At 42.3% G+C, this 16,804-nt stretch overlaps 1 protein-coding gene across 1 annotated transcript; it reads right to left on the minus strand.

The window, feature by feature from the left end:
* Positions 1 to 6,564: 6,564 nt before the first annotated feature.
* LOC104416469 (UDP-glycosyltransferase 72E1) lies at positions 6,565 to 8,004 on the minus strand. Its single transcript, XM_010027862.2, has one exon. The coding sequence runs from the start codon at positions 8,002 to 8,004 to the stop codon at positions 6,565 to 6,567; it is 1,440 nt and encodes a 479-aa protein (XP_010026164.2).
* Between the last annotated feature and the right edge of the window lie 8,800 nt (positions 8,005 to 16,804).

Here is a 16,804-nt window from a genome sequence, read left to right on the forward strand (position 1 = left end):
ATGGGGGACTCGTTGTGATGAGTTTGCATTAGATCGATTGAATGATACTTATAGGCAGAATTAGGCTTCTAATTCAGATTTTCTTTGGTGACTTTTTGTATAGTAATCGAGACACACGGTCGTGTTCACATCGAAAACTAAGACCAGGTGGTCGACAATCAGACACCTGTTTTGGCATTTTCTGCGGCCAAATTTCTTCGCAGGGTCGACTCCACACTGGCCTTTCCATGTCCGTACGATCCTATTGTCTGACACTTTATCGTGAATCACACATGATCCACTTTTGCAGTGGGATTCACGGCGGTCCAAGGCCTCAATAAACAATGAAAAAGGAGATAAAGCTCAAAACCTTACAAGGATACAGAATATAGACATGCGCTTGTGATTCTCGTGTGTTAGTGACAATTGACAAAGAACATAAACGACAGGGTTAATAAAATCTCACATAATATCAAAACAGAATCTTGAGTTCAAATCTTTTCAGATTCTATTAACCTTCGTAATTAAATATTTTTATACTTAGATTAAGTGTAAGAAAGTATTAGAATATTTAAATAATAAAATAACTTATTCATTTAACAGTTTAAGTTTTTAGAATATTTTGACAATCTCATAAGAATGATGCAAGGCACCATGACGATAATGATGGTGATGATAAGAAAGACGCAGCCCCCTGGAATTTTCTTTGTAATTATTAGTAAGCTGAAAAGTTTCGACCCAACGTCCACGGTACGAGATTTGTGGAATCCGTGTTCAGAAAGTCTAGTAGGCTTTTACTATGATTAAATAAGTGAAAAGAGACATGCCTTATTCTTAATATAATAATTAGTAAAGTTTGACCGGATTCATGAATGACATCATGGAATTTGTTCTTCGGATGTCACCCTTAGCTAGTAGCATATCGTCATAATATGCTCTTCGAACCTTTTTCGTGATTGAGGTTTATGACTAACGCGTATGATGAAAAATGAGATCGATTATTAGATGAAGGTGTGGGACGTTTAAGGATTTACAAATACGATAATACACGGTAGAGCTTGAAACGCACGAGAGCTTTGAGAGGAGGCCTTTCTTTATCAATTTACAACGTGGATCCATTTTCTTAATAGCTCGGTTTTTGGACTTCAGCTCCGTGACATGGTATTAAATCTTATTTTCATCATATCTAGCGTGCAAAACTTTATTCTCACACTTTATTGGCACCTCATTTTCAAATCCTTATGGGGGTGATCATCACGCATTTCTGGATGAAACGGACTTGGACACTTTTTGGAACCCAAAAGACCTGTTCGTGTTAAACCCTTAATGGAATTCAACGTCATTCTCTCTCTCTCTCTCTATAGTATAGTCCAATCTAGTCTTCCTCCCATCTCGGTCTTTGCCCAAGAAACAAGGTTGGGGTGGACTTAGAGCATCATCTAGAATTGGAGTTCTAGTCTTCCTCCAATGGATTCGGTTCTTCTAGATGAGTCCATGACCAGACACATAAATTCTAGTTTTCGTTAGTTTTTTGACCTTTGGCTTCCCTACAACAACTCGATTATAAGCTGGTGTGGAATTCTCATAACTCATGTACCTTACTTTTATGTAATACATAACTATGAGAAAATGAGCGATCGATACAACTGTCTCAAAATTACAAGTGATAATAGGCCGGGCCCACATCTGATCAGAGCGGGAATGTCGCCCTAACCTTTTTTCCAAACTTGGCCATCACAATATATGGATATACAAATCTTGGGGCTTGACTAGACTTTTGGACTAAATCCCTGAACAAACCCCACTGCAAATTGTTCTTTTGCCCTTTTTGGTCAGGCTGGGCGTGGGTGGGCCCTACGGGTTTCCGGGCTTGTGATCAGGTCTAACGTGGTTGGGGCAACCATAAGTCTTGAGCAAACTTATGCTCGCGCTTGGATTATTGTGCTGGTAGAGAAGTCTTGTGCAATTTCACAACATATTTCAGAATCTTGCGAGCACATATGAACTACAACTAGAGCGTATATTGTTGCGTTGGTGGTTCGGTCGGATAAGATTGCAGTCAGTGATGTCAAAGCCAAGGTGGGTTTGTTGGGTGCCGGGTATATCTCTGATCCAACACCGCTGGCGTCTGAGTTGTTTCGCTGGTAAATAAGTATCGTATAACCTCCAACTTGTAGAACCCGTTTTGAAGCTATGCGGGCATGGACCGACAAGAACCAGAATGGATAATATGGTGCTAGCAATGCGTCCGAGTGGAGCTGCTTTCGACTAATCGTGTCACACGTTTGGCTCAAATACCTTCCTTTTCAAAACATTGTCCTCTCCTTTGTCTCAGTCATCTCTTAAACGATGAGAGACAAATATAAAATGGAAAAACTATTGCATAGGAAAGCCCGAATTGTCATGCCCTAGCTATCCCAGCATCTGCCGTTGGGTCCCTTGATAACAAAGGTTTCGGTCCAATTTACAAATTACGAAATTTCCCCGTAATCCTCCATTTCGACTCATTTTATTTCTGTTTTGTTCTCATGCATTGTCCTATCCTATTAATCAAATTATTTTTTAGATTAACATCTCTCAGTCATGATATAGAGAGTTTGAACAGATGAAAATTGCTTTTGAAACCCAAGAGAAGACGCGCGTCTGAACTGAACACGCGACCTCCTTGGATTATTTATTTAAGTTTTTGTTACCCTGATGGCTTGTTCCAATTACCACGGCATGAGAATCCTGTTTAATTAAGTTGAACAGGTAGTTTTCAACGTCATTGATGAGTTGAGAAATCATGTGTGTTTGGAAATTTGCGGGCTCCGTAAATCACGTCTTGCAATATGCCTCTGACAGTACTTCTAGCTTGTTGTTATGGCCTACAGATATTAAACTGTGTCTTTACCAAACTTTTAGATAGTCTATAGTAACCTCGTACGATGATACGTTTCATTAGACAAGTAAATTCTGTCGATGTTCATTAGACTAAAGTTAATATCTTGCAATCGAACTACTGGATTTTGATTTAATCACACGATACACTAAACTTTCACAACCGTAATCTAAACATTGTTTAGCGAAATGCGCACATGGCACACTCACGACTACCTATTTTTTGTATTCCATATCGTTGCCACGTGACCATTGCATTACATTGGAAAGGTCCACATTGTCTTCCATTCCTAATTAGAGATCTCTGATCGGAGGGTCACAAGTTTTGGATACCACGTACATGTAAACCATCGACTGTAGGCATCATAGATAAGACAATTCGTTTCCTTGCATGGGAAGGATGTGGATCAATTGGGCAAAGATCAGACGTGAGCAGCAAACCCTGCTAGCTGGTCTCTAGTTTGGCATTGCCTGCCTTTCGATTGGTATTTCTTGGTAGGTTAAAGAAAGAGGGAGAGTGCACCATTTTGGGACTCCTGCTCATGTTTGCTCTGTTTTTGGAATGAACTATCAAGAATAAGCAAAGGTCCTTTCTGCGGTGACTTTACGCCATAGTAGGAAATCGGGAAACATTGAAGACAATATGTAGGCCAGACTTTATTACACGGTGTCTTTGTTTTTGTCCTTAATTGATGATCGTCTAAGTGCTAACTAGGACGGAAGCTTGCGCAAATAAGGGAAGAGATGCTTTGTTCAGTAATAGCTGTCCAATTGGAAAGTCTCGAACGTGGGAGGGACTTTACGACGAGGATGTTTTCCAAATGGCGAAAGCATCACAGCCATAGCTAATTGCTACATCAAATCAGCGACTTAGAGCAATCTTTAAAGTCTCTTCTCTTTCCTCTCTTTCTTTTCTTTCCGACCTTCAGCCATGAAGAGGATCCCTCTCTCTTTTGTTAATTTTGTTTACGTTTCATTATTCTTTTCATGCTTTTTATTCTCTCCCAATTTTGATTTGGGAGCTCTTTTCTCCCCATCTAGTTCTTGATTTGAGGGTTTGAACTGCCTGGATCTAATTCTAGATTTAGGTGCTATTTTCTTCCAATCTAAATTTGGAAGCTTTAATATATATTCTTTTGGGGATTCGATGCCACTCTACTTTGTTTGTGTACAAGTATTTTTGCCTCTAGTTTTAATACTGATCGTAGGAGTTTTTTTCCTTTCGTTAAATTATGAAAATTTACTCCATGACATGTTAAATCTGTGTTTATTTAATTTATTTTGGTTATCTTTGTATGACAATGGTATGAAGGAAGTTGAACCTAGACGCACACCACCAATTGGCAACATTGTAGTGATTGGAGAAGAAATTGCTGACACATGCTCATCACCTATGTAGCACGGACACTCTCCAGAAGCCTTCGTGTCGTGTCCGACACTCCGACACTCCGACACGTGTCCGACACGCTCCGACACGTCCCGACACGCGGTCAACGAGTGTCGAAAAATCCGACACGCGGTCAACTCTTTCCGACACGCTCCGACACGCGAGTCCATAATTCCGACATGCACGGGTTCAATTTTAAAAATTTCTAATACTTGAGGGGTCAAAATATAAATATACACAAAAGAAGTAATAAAAGAAGTAATAAAATTGCTATAAATATACACACACGGGGTCAATTTTTTTTTTTTTCAGTTTTATTTTTTTAGAATTGTTTTATTTTTTTTAAAAGTCTTTTACTCTGAAAGAAGTAATAAAAATGCTATATATGATAAATAAATAGATTTAAAAATATCATTTCAGCATTTTTCTTTAAACAATGTTTTTTTCCTCTAAGTTTTGTGTATTATTGTAACAAATTAAAATAATGAATGATATTATTTAATATTTTTGTGTAAATTAATTCTAGGCTATTATTATTATTATTATTATTATTATTATTATTATTATTATTATTATTATTATTATTATTATTATTATTATTATTTATGTATTTATATATACAAATATATTTAATATATAACGTGTCGAAATTCTCTATTTTTAATAAATGATGTGTCGATGTGTCGTGTCGTGTCGTGTCACGTGTCACGTGTCCGTGTCGGTGCTACATAGCAGTCATCACTAACTAGAACATGAGATTTAGTGATTGGCTGCCAATTTTGCTTGACAAATCCATTCTTGTGGAACGAGTGTCTACTTCACTTTGCCGATGCTCCTCATTTTTTTTTTCTAGATTTGGCTTTGACTTTGTTTCAATTTTTTTTGTCGTAAAAAATATGTACTTCTATATTCTCTTGAGTAATGGATACAATTTTTCTTTCGATTGAAAAAAATTAGCGACTCAAACTTAGAAGGATAATGTTAGGTAATGATTAATAAAATCACTTCATCAAGAGAAGAGGGCCGTAAAATTTTTGAAATATCTAAATGGGATCATACTAGATGGACCATGGGATGTTGGCCATTCTACTTTCATTCACTAGTGTTTCGATGAATCGGTCATGTAAATGTTTTGTAATTTGGGATACATTAGTTTCTTCATACTATGGCAAATTAATATATTGAACATTGCAATATTTTCCGCTGGGTATACTTAGTAAGTCATATATTATATGATCGACGGGAACCCGTGAAGGAGAGAGCATTGGAGCAAACCGCATCTCTGCCGATTCGTTCACGCAGACTTCCATTCTTTCTTCCATCTCAGTCATTGACCAAGTAACAAAGGGACCTGGAACTTGGAACCCGGCATGAATTGTTGTCTTTGAAGTTTTCAATGTCTTCACACTGACTGCAAAATGTGTGCATAGTGTCTTGTAACTAGAGGTACTGGGCGATAAGTCACTTATAAGCACAGGTCAACCCAGCAGAAAGTCTTGCTGACTTCCACCATCTCACCCTAGGCATGGGAGACTACCATGCCTATCTACCCAACGGTAGCCACCTCTGAAGAAGAGAGGGGTGTCCACCTCTAAAGAAGATACAGTGCGCCTTATGCTTATCATACCCTTTGAAGAAGAGACGGGGAGTCCACCTCTGAAGAAGATATAATGTGCCCTATCATCACATGGGATCTGTCTATGAGGACTTTCCTATCCCATAGACTCCAATATTAAGACAAATTATTATGACAAAACACATGGATCCATTGCCGCATTTCCACACATTTTGAAACCAGAAGAAGGAGAAGGAAAGATAGTCAGGAAAGAAAAATGATTGTGTGACGTTCTTTAATTTACCGTGAGACTAATAACTTGTTTATGCCCACAAAAAATCAAATAAAAAATAATTATAAGAGAAATGCTTGTACGACTATCTTTAATCAACTGTAAGAATAATATCTTTTTAAAGTTAAAAATAAATAACAAATAATTAGAAATCGTTGTGAGATTCATTTCTTAAATAATTTATTACTCACAACATATTGTCATTTTAACAATAGCCTAGAAACTGTTATTATAGGATCCACTTTTTTAAGTATTTGTGATTTATAGTAAGCTATTACTTCCAGAGTAATTCAAAGGCCATCACACAGGAAAAGGTCATCACGCAAAGCCCATCACAAAAATTATAGATGTATTATTGTATTTGTTGTTCTTACAATAATCCAAATACCATCATACTAGCGAAGGCCATCACGCAAAGCCCATCACAAAAAGTATTAGGTAAACAAGAAAGGAAGTTGATCTATGCAATTTCTAATCACCAAGAGCCTGGCCGTGCAGCTTAATTTCAAATTCCTTGGCCACTTGGGTCAGTGAATTGTGAGAAGAACCACCCTTGCGTATGGCTTCCGCTGCAGCACGCTGCAGTTCCTTGGCCTTGGTCCTCATTCCATTCCCTTCCAAGCTCATGATGCTTCTAACCATGTCCGCTATCTCTTCCCTTCTGATCGTCCCGTGGGCCGGCCTCATCCTCGACCGGACCGCTGTGCCGAGCTGCTCCACCAGCATGGCGGCATTCGTTCTCTGCTCCGCATAGAGCGGCCACGCCACCATGGGCACTCCGTTCACTATACTCTCTAACGTTGAGTTCCAGCCACAGTGCGACACGAACCCTCCCACGGACTTGTGGGCCAGGATCTCGGCCTGTGGGGCCCACATGGGCGCCACCATCCCCCTATCGTGGGTCCGGGTGTGGAACCCGTCGGGGAGATAATTCGGCATCCCGTCCTGGCTGTTGGACACGTTGGAGAAATTCCCGGACGCGTCGTCGTCCACGGGCGGGCGCGCCACCCAAAGGAATCTCTGCTGGCTCAGCTCGAGCCCCCACGCTAGCTCGGCGGTTTGCTCCGTGGATAGCGTCCCACCGCTCCCAAAAGAAACGTAAATGACCGATTCGACGGGTTGCATGTTCAACCAGTTCATCACCCTACTCTTCGAATCCGGTTCAACAGCCCTAACCAATGGACCGACCGGGTAAACCGGCGCCCTAGCGACCCGACCCAAGAACTTCTCATCTCCCAGCGCATGCAATGCAGAAGGCTCCAGATCTTGCCACGTGTTGACCAGGATTCCATCGGCCGTCGGGATTAAACTCCCAAAGCGGGTATACTCTGCGTAGAGACACTGATCGATGTTGTCCAGGAACAAGTTCAAGGTGTCCTCGAACCGCACCGGTTCAAGACCCGGAATTTGCAGAGGCTTTTTCAAAATACGATGCTCCTGTTCTGTCTTCCTGTCTATGTTGGGCAAGTGAATGAAGGCCGCGAGAAACCGCGCCGTCGTAGTAACGAACACGTACTTGAGCATGTCGTACTCCTCAGCTACAGCGAGAGCTTCAGTGCCAAAGATGTCGACTATGAGAACCGACGGACGTGCCCTCATGGCGGAGATTGCGGCCCTCAAAGAAGGCAAGGCCGCACGCATTATCCTCGCTAGCTGGGTCACGGCCGAGGTGGTTGAGTTGATGAGCCCAGAGACGTCCACCGGGGGGAGTAAGACGAGCTCCAGGCGGTTCAGAGCCGATGCCGAACTGAAAATGGGCGATTCCTTGATCGACGAGTCGGATGCCACCACGAAGACAGTGACGTTGAGGCCGTGGTGGGCAGCGAGGCGCTTCCCGAGCTCCACGACGGGGATGAGGTGGCCTATGCCGGGGCTGGCGAGGAGAGCTGCATGAGGCTTTAGGGTTTGCATGGGTAGCTTTTCTAGGACGAAGCAAGATAGAGGACTTAAGAGGATTTTGGGTTTGGATTTGCGTTTGTGTTGCATGAATGGTTGGGTTCGTGCAAGTGGAATATATAGGGATGGGCGAGTATTATATTAACGGGTTTTGTTAGTATAATAGTCTTTGCACTATTATGAGAATAACACCTTATTGTGAAATATAAATTTTGAAAAAGTGAGTTTCATAATAATTTATAATTATTTATTATTTAATTTTTTGTGGTTGTCGACACACAAATTTTGATTTTTCTTAGTCATTCATCACATGAAAAATTAGGGATCGAGTTCAAATCCTAAATAAAAATATTAATATCTCAGAGTATTTGCATTTCGTAAACCGACGTGGCTATGCAATGAGGGGTTGAAAATCTCATTAGTGCACGAACTTGGTGAAGAAAAGTTGGTCGTATTCATCGATGTCAAAAGAAATTTCCTTCCCTAATCGAGCCAGATTACATATGTGGACAAGAAAGGGGGGAGATATTCTCAGCCAAGAAGAAAAGAGCAAATTCTGAATAAGCAATCGCAATCAGTGAGATTCAGGGCTGAAAGGAAAAGTAAATGTAGCAATTAAGAGACAAATCGGTGAAGATGGACAAAATAAAGGAAAGAAATCAAAGCGTTCATGGAAGGTCTGCGCTGCTGTAATGAAATCGTGAAGATAGTGAGAGAGGAATCAATCAGACTTGTCAAGCAATATGGAAAGAACTGACACTCACTCGGCTGAATATTGGACGTTCATGCGCAAGGCAATACAACAAAGAAAAGCCAATTGGAAAGATTGAGCGGAGAGGAAATTAAGGGAAGAAATAAGGAGATAATGCTGCCCGTGAAATCATAAATGATAATGAGTGAATCTGGACAGGCGATATAAGTGAAGCAGAAAAGGAAAAGATTGTGAAAGAAGGAAAGAAACGAATCAATTCAGCAATTTCGGCCATGCCAAGAGGAGCAATTTGAGCAAGCAAATAAAGAGAAGGCCGAGAATTGATCACAATATTCCACTGAATGAAATCCGAAAGGAAATAAGTATGCACAAGGAAGGCATTTCAAATCTCGGGAATCGAGGAGCAGAGTTTCTGACCATACATGGAGACGTAAACAATTAGTATAAAAGGCGGTGAGTATCTCACGAAGAAGGGGCGGAAGGTCGAAAAGAGAAATGGGAAATACAGAGAAGCGGGTTCTTTGCAATTACTATGCCTAATTGTTGCGCCTCGCATATTGTCGCTGCGGCCACCCGTAACTGCGAAGGGTCCTGACGTTTTGCCCGACGAATCTGTGAAATAATTACCGACCAAAAAAAGAAATCTATGAAATAATAAAAAAGGGTAGTCCGTAAGGCATGTCAACCCAGCTATGACCATTTAACCCACTCTCACTCACTCTAGTAGCCAAAATCGAAATTCTGACATAGTGTCTACCTTCACTGCCGTGAGACCCCCAAATTTTTTGTCTATTATTGTCTTCCCTACAAAGAGGGAATAGGAGGATGGCGCGGGGTCTCTCACCCCAGGGTGATTTTCCCGCCTGTTTCCTCCGTGAGCCTTTTAAGGACATGCTCAGGTCCACCTTTCACCTGTTCGGTTACCTCATATATTTTTCTTGGGTGGGTAACACCCCAATACCTCCCTTAGTTTAAGGTCGGGGAGGCTCGGCGAAGGCACGGCAACCCTGCCTGGATCAGTTGCAAGCCCCCCTTAGGGCTTGCCCCTCATTTATGTGGGAGCAGTTTAACCAACTGCTCAGCTCGTAAGGCCTTTCACCTGTTCAGTTACCTCATATATTTTTCTTGGGTGGGTAACACCCCAATACCTCCCTTAGTTTAAGGTCGGGGAGGCCCGGCAACCTTACCCGGATCAGTTGCAAGCCCCTCCTTAGGGCTTGCCCATCATTTCCGAGAGAGCAGTTTAATGAGTTGCTCAGCTCGGAATCTATGAAATAATTACTGACCAAAAGAAGAAATCTATGAAATAATTAAAAAAGGTAGTCCGTATCCCCATGCCCATGTCTCAGCTTGAGCACAATTTGAAACTTCAAAACCGCAGTAGGAAGGACATGACAAAAATTGTCCAAAAAATCTTGAAACTTTGGTAAATCTTTTCATATTTTGCTAATTATGTTAATTCAATCAAATATTGATTGAAAAATTACTGACATAGATACTTGCCATCTTATGTGGCTCGACTAACGTTAACGTGAATAATTTTTAAAAATATTTTAATATTTTTTAATCTAATAATATCATTATCATTATTTCCTTTTCTCTTTTTTTTTTTTTTTGGCCCCTAACCCTAGGCTAGCAACCCTCGCATGGTATGGGTGAGGTTGCCGGCTGACCTTCATTGGCCATAGGGAAGGGCCTCTGCACCCTCGATAAACTCGCCTACAAGGGGGTCGACTCTTGCCTAGGTCTAAGTGACAGCTGAAGTGTCATGCCCCGAACCCCGAGCGCGCGCACATCCCACTACGGTCAATCAAAAATGCGACATCCCAGGATATGTCGCCGACCCATTCATTTCTTTACGCATGCGGAAGCGAAACAAATCCCCTGACAACATTTAACTTGGGATAGAAAAGTAGGCAATCAATCACAATACCAAACACTCATTTACAAACACAAAGGGTTTAAATACAACACTGGACTTTCTACAAAATAGACCAGCTCGACAAAAGGGGAACTATCCTACAACCGGGATAGCAGGACACGCTCTCCAACCCTTATGACTTCACGTCTGCAACTCCTCAAAGCCAACCAAAGCTATCTGGTTGCTCCATCCACCAGGGACCTGAAATTTTAATCCCACAACCGGGATGAGACGATGTCTCAGCAAGTTCAACCCCCTAAACCCCTATTAGAAAGAAAATACGCCCGGTGGCCTAGCCACATTACACGTAAGACTTACCTCGCCTCGGCCTTTATCTCGAGTTAGCACAATTTATATAAACCAACCACGTGCAATTATGATAACCAAACAACCATGACACAATCACATTATCAAACAATTCAACCACTTGGATCGTCTCAGCGATCAATCGACTCGGCCGATTACATGTCATTCTAGCAAATCAATCATTGCTCTCAATCACGGCCCTACTCGGCAAAATTAGAATCAGTGGCATCACGGCCCCACTCGGCACGACCTTTAACAGGTGGCAATTCACGGCCCCATTGGGCGCGACCTCTAATAGGTGGCATATCACGGCCTCATCGGGCACGACCTCTAATAGGTGGTATTTCACGGCCTCATCGGGCACGACCTCTAATAGGTGGTTTATCACGGCCTCACTGGGCACGACCTCTCATAGGTGGTATTTCACGGCCTCATCGGGCACGACCTCTATTAGGTGGTTTATCACGGCCTCACTAGGCACGACCTCTCATAGGTGGTTTATCACGGCCTCACTAGGCACGACCTCTCATAGGTGGTATTTCACGATCTCATCGGGCACGACCTCTAATAAGTGGTTTATCACAGCCTCACTGGGCACGACCTCTCATAGGTGGTATTTCACGGCCTCATCGGGCACGACCTCTCATAGGTGGTTTATCACGGCCTCACTAGGCACGACCTCTAAAAGGTGGTCAATCACGGCCAATCTCCCATCAATTTCTACACTTAAGATTTCATAAAGAATCCCTATATATCGCAATCACACTCAATTTGCCATAACCAATCATCAATATCAAATTCTAAATGCATAGCAGCGATCGGCACGAAATTCTGAGAGTTTAGGGTCCGGATTAGCGAGCCGAGCGGACCAAAACGACGGGGACGCCGAGGAGAACAACTTTCCTCAAAGCGGGCCGAGCATCCGGGCTCGGGAAGACGGCCAAAACGGGCCAAGACCGAGCTGGAATACCCATTTTTCCAGCCACTGATTTGGGCCCGAGAATGGCGGATCCGGCGCCGGTTGAGGCGGCCAAGGGCGGCGGAGGCAAGGCGAAGCTCCGGCGGGCTAAGGCGGGGGCGCACGGTGGCCTTGGCGGCGGCGGCAGCAGCTGGACGATGCAGGTGACGGTGCTGGAGGCTCGGCGAAGGCGGAATGGCGAGGCAACGGCGCGAGCTGGCGAGCGGGCGAGGGACCGAACGGCGGCGAGCTGCGACGGCGAGGAGCTCCGGCTGGCGGTGCACGACGGCCATGGCTGCTCGGGCTTGCTGCTGGGCGTCCGACCAGATCTGGAATTTTCGAGCAGCGAACGGAGGGAGAGAAGAAAGGCGGAGCTGCACGCACGCGGGCGAGCGGAGCGGTGGGCGACGGACGAACGGCGACGGCAAAGCCTCCGGCAGACGAGCGGGTGGCCGGCGAGCTGCTGGCGGCGTCCACGGAAGAAGAAGAAAACGTCCATGGAGGAATCGCACGGGAGAGGAAGAAGAGAGGGAGGAGAGAGAAGAAGGGAGGCCAATTTCTTTTCCTTTTTCCCTTTTTCTTTAATCCAACAAATTGGCCCACCACATGACCCATGGGTGACATCACACTCCACTCACCCAATCCCCACAACCTTTTCCACCTGGTTGCACTCATTTTCCGGGCATAAAATTTTGTACAACCAATTCTTCAATTCCACTTGATTCTCTTCCAATTGAATCAAATTGAAGTTCATAAAATTAATCCAATGTCACCACACTTCAATTAACATCTTCACTGATCCGTAGAACCAACTTAATTCCCAAAAGTACGACCAAAAGCGGGCCTACTAATTTCTCGAGCCAAATTAGCCATACCTTAATTAATTTGCCGAAAAACTCGGCTTGCATGAAAAATCTTCCGAAGATGAATTAATGATCCTAAAACGATTTGTGACACACCCAGACTTCCAATTTCTAAATTCCATCTCAATTCCACGGTTAATTTCACTTAGGCACGATACTAGCGCGACCCAACCTACCGGGTAGCTTTTAGAAATTTTCATGCATTTGACCTGTGGTTGATCATCTCAAGCCACAATGTACATCTTTGAAACATTGGCGGCTTTCGGTTGTTGGGGTAATCTCAAGGTTTCAAATACGAACACAGGGTACCCAATCGATAGAAAAGTCGGTTTAGTGCCGATCGACACGAATCGTGCGATCGGTGGAATCACCCACACCTCGATCACATGCCTCTGTCGAGTCGACCTATCTCCGATCTCTAATCGATTTTTAATTGTGCCGTAATGACCCTTGCATTAGCTCGGTCCGAAAGATCGCTTCGGCCAAATTCTCGAGTCGAATGCATTAGAAACTCTTAACGGCTTCACCCGATAGACTAGTTTTCACATGAGTGGCCGACTCAAGGAAATGAACTATATGTGTGCCAACGAAATGCCCGTCTCAATTTATTGAAAATAGAAGTGGAAAATCGGGATGTCACATGAAGCCCTTGCCATTTGGTCGATGAGGGTCAACCAGCAACCAGTTTTATCGGGTTGGGCCCACATCTTATTGGGCTTAATGTTGACCTAAGCTCTTTTCAAATTTGGCCATCACAAAATTTATATATACAATCTCGGGACTTGGCTGGACTTTTGCACTAAATTCCTGAACAAACCCACTACAAATTGTTTTGGGCCATTGTTGCTCAGGTTAGGCCTGAATAGACCTATGAGTTTCCGAGCCTATGATCCGGTCTAACTAGCCAGGACAACAATAAGTCTTGAGCAAACACACGCTCGTGCTTAGCTTATTGTACCTATTAATTAGGGGTGTGCACCGGGAGCCGTCCGAACCGGGAACCGCTCAAACTGGACCGGACCAGCCGGTTTTGGGCAGTTCCCAAAGAGGGCGGTCCGGCTCCCAGTTCCTACTTTCGGAACCTGTGGCTGGTTGGTCTAGTTCCTGATTTCAAGGTGGGCACTGGACTGATTGAACCGGATCGGTTAATTATATATATAGTATATATTTTTTAATTTCTTAAAAAAAACCCTAATTCCTACAAAATTTTCTCATTTTTCATTTTATTTTTTGTCCAAAACAATAAATTTACCAGTTCCATTAGACTAGACCGGACCGATCGATAGGTCCGGTTCCTAGTTCTAGGACCGGTCGGTCTAGTTCCGGGTCTTGGAATTTGGGAATCGAGAACCAATCAGTCCTACCATTGATAAGTCTTGTGTGATCTCACATTAGCATCACACATTTCAAAGTCTTGGGAGCACACGTGAGCCCTAGCTAGAGCAAACAGTATTAAGGTTGCAGTTAATGATGTCAAAGCTAGGGCGGGGGCATTGTGTGTCGGATACATTCCAATCCAACACGACCCGCGTCTATTTTGTTATATTGGTTGATAAGTCTTGAATAATCTCGAATTTGCACAAAGCATTTTAAATCGATGCAAGCATGGACAAACCACACCTAGATAGACAAATATATTTGTCTCTCATCGTTTAAAATATTATCTTTTATTTTTTTGTCCTAGTCAACTCTTAAATGATGAAAGACAAATATAAAAAGTAAAAAACCTCCACATAGATAGGAAAGTCCGAATTATCATACCCTAACTAACCTAACATCCGCGAAGGCCCATGGGGCTTCTCTTCTTCCTCCTAATTGGGTCCTTTATCCTCCTCCTTTTTCTGCAGGATCTTTTGTATTCCGACCTTATATTAAGTGTAACCTCAAAGCTAAGAGTTTAATATATGAGTTGTTTTAGACCAAAAACTAACCTAACATCCGCGATTGGGTTCCGTTGAAATTAAAGGTTTTGGCATACAAATTAAGAAATTTCCCCTTAATCCTCCATGTTAGAGCATCGACTCTCCATTTCAACTTATCATATTTCTGTTTTATTCTAGTGCGTTATCGTTTCCTATTAATTAAATTATTTGTTAGATTATCGTCTGTCAGTCATGAGTAAGAGAGTTTGAACAGGTGGTAAATTGCTCTTGATGCTCAAGAGAATACCAGTGTGTCTGAATTGAACACGGCGACCTCCTCGGATTATATGTTTGAAGTCTTCGTTGCCCAGACAGCTACTCCATTGATCACGGCGTGGGAATCTTGAAATCCTAGGTTTGATCAAGCTGCACATGTACTTTTCAACGTCATTAGTGACTTGGGAAATTATGTACGTGTTCGGAAATTTAGGTAGCTCCAAAAGTCACGTCGTGCAATGTGCCTCTAACAGTACTTCTAGTTAGTTGTTACAGTCAATAAATATTAAACTGTCTTTTTTTTTAATGTTTAGATTAGTTGATAGTATTCTCTATACAATAATACGTTTCATCAAACAAGTAACGCCTGTTGATATTCATTAGACTATAGTTACAACTTTGCAATCAAGTGCCCTATTTTAATTCAATCACCTGACAAACTAAACGTTCACAATCGTAATCTAACCATTTTCTAGCAAAATGCGAACATGGCGCACTCGCAACCAATTTTCTATATTCGCACATCGTTTCCACCTTGCACGCAAATAAGGGAGGAGATGCTTTATTCAATAATAGCTGTCCAGTTGTGGAGTCTCAAACGTGGAAGCGGCTTTATGAAGACCATGTTCTCCAAAACAATCATGACAAAAGCATCACAGCCACAGCTAATAGTTATACTACCAAATCAGCGACTCAAAACTTAGAAGGGTAATTTTGGACCTGAGCAGGTCCTAAAAAGGCTCTAATAACCAGGAAAGACTGGCTAGAGGCCGGGTAGTGCCTCGAAAAAAGATTACTACCCCATTGGCCTATCCGTTCCACTCCCCCCTTCGGGGGGAAGGGAGGTCAGCCTGGATCCCCGCGACGCCTTCCCCTTGTTAGAAGGGTAATGGGTAATGATTGATTAATTTGCAAAGATCGTCCATGTCAATGTCATTTGTGCCACATAGGTGTCAATTGATACAAGCTATTGTTTGGTACAGTCTTTTAATTTTGCTCAACAACCCTCTATGGTCTATGCGCACATGAATTTGTCTTTTGGGTTCCAAGGGTCCAAGTCTATCATCATCGTTGTCATCTTAGGCTTTATTTATTTCACAGAAAATGAATGATTTAGAAAATATTTCTCAAAAATTAATTACTTGTATTACATACAAAAATAAATCAACAAAAAATATTTTCATCATCCATAAAATATTGAGACATAAATTGTAGTCAGTAATGAAAACATTTCTCATTGATTAATTATTTCAATCAATACAATCTATTTTTTAAGAAAAATATTTTTAAATCATTAATTTTCTACAAAACAAAGGAAACCTTATTACTTTGTTTTTGTACTGTTACACCTCTCATCTGTTCAAATTCTCACAGATGCTTCACCAAAAAAAGAAAAAAAGAAAAATTGAAACGTATGCACGAAAACCGACCAGAAAATAAGCGCAAATAGGAAAAGGAACAATAGAAATGGAGGTTACAGAGAAATTTCGCTGTCATTTGGACTGTCATGCGCCGACAGAAGAAATCTGCATTACCAAACGAGCGCGACAGTGCATGCGTCCGTAGGTTACGGAGAAGTTCCGCTGTTTATGGAGGCCTCGAACCGCTATCGACCCCACTTCAACGAGGATTAGACGAAGAGTTTATTATACAAAAAGTATCGAGTCGACCATGTGATGTAATTTGGCCTCAGAAATTGCCAAGCAGGTGTTCGTTAGTCGACCACCTGGTTTGACACTAGTTTTCATGTATACACAAACGCGTGTGGCACGATTAATATACAAAAGAATAAACGAACGAAAATCTGAAATGGATGCTTCATTCTGCTATAAATATCATTCAATCGAACTCATCCAAATTCATCACAGCGAGGCCCATATCAAGTACTGCTTATAGTCCTCTCTCAAGTATTCAGCC

Source organism: Eucalyptus grandis, chromosome 8 (assembly GCF_016545825.1).
Source record: "Eucalyptus grandis isolate ANBG69807.140 chromosome 8, ASM1654582v1, whole genome shotgun sequence".
NCBI lineage: Eukaryota > Viridiplantae > Streptophyta > Magnoliopsida > Myrtales > Myrtaceae > Eucalyptus > Eucalyptus grandis.

Excerpts from the sequence above, each read along its gene's own strand:
- LOC104416469 (XM_010027862.2), bottom strand. The coding sequence starts at position 8,004 with ATGCAAACCCTAAAGCCTCATGCAGCTCTCCTCGCCAGCCCCGGCATA.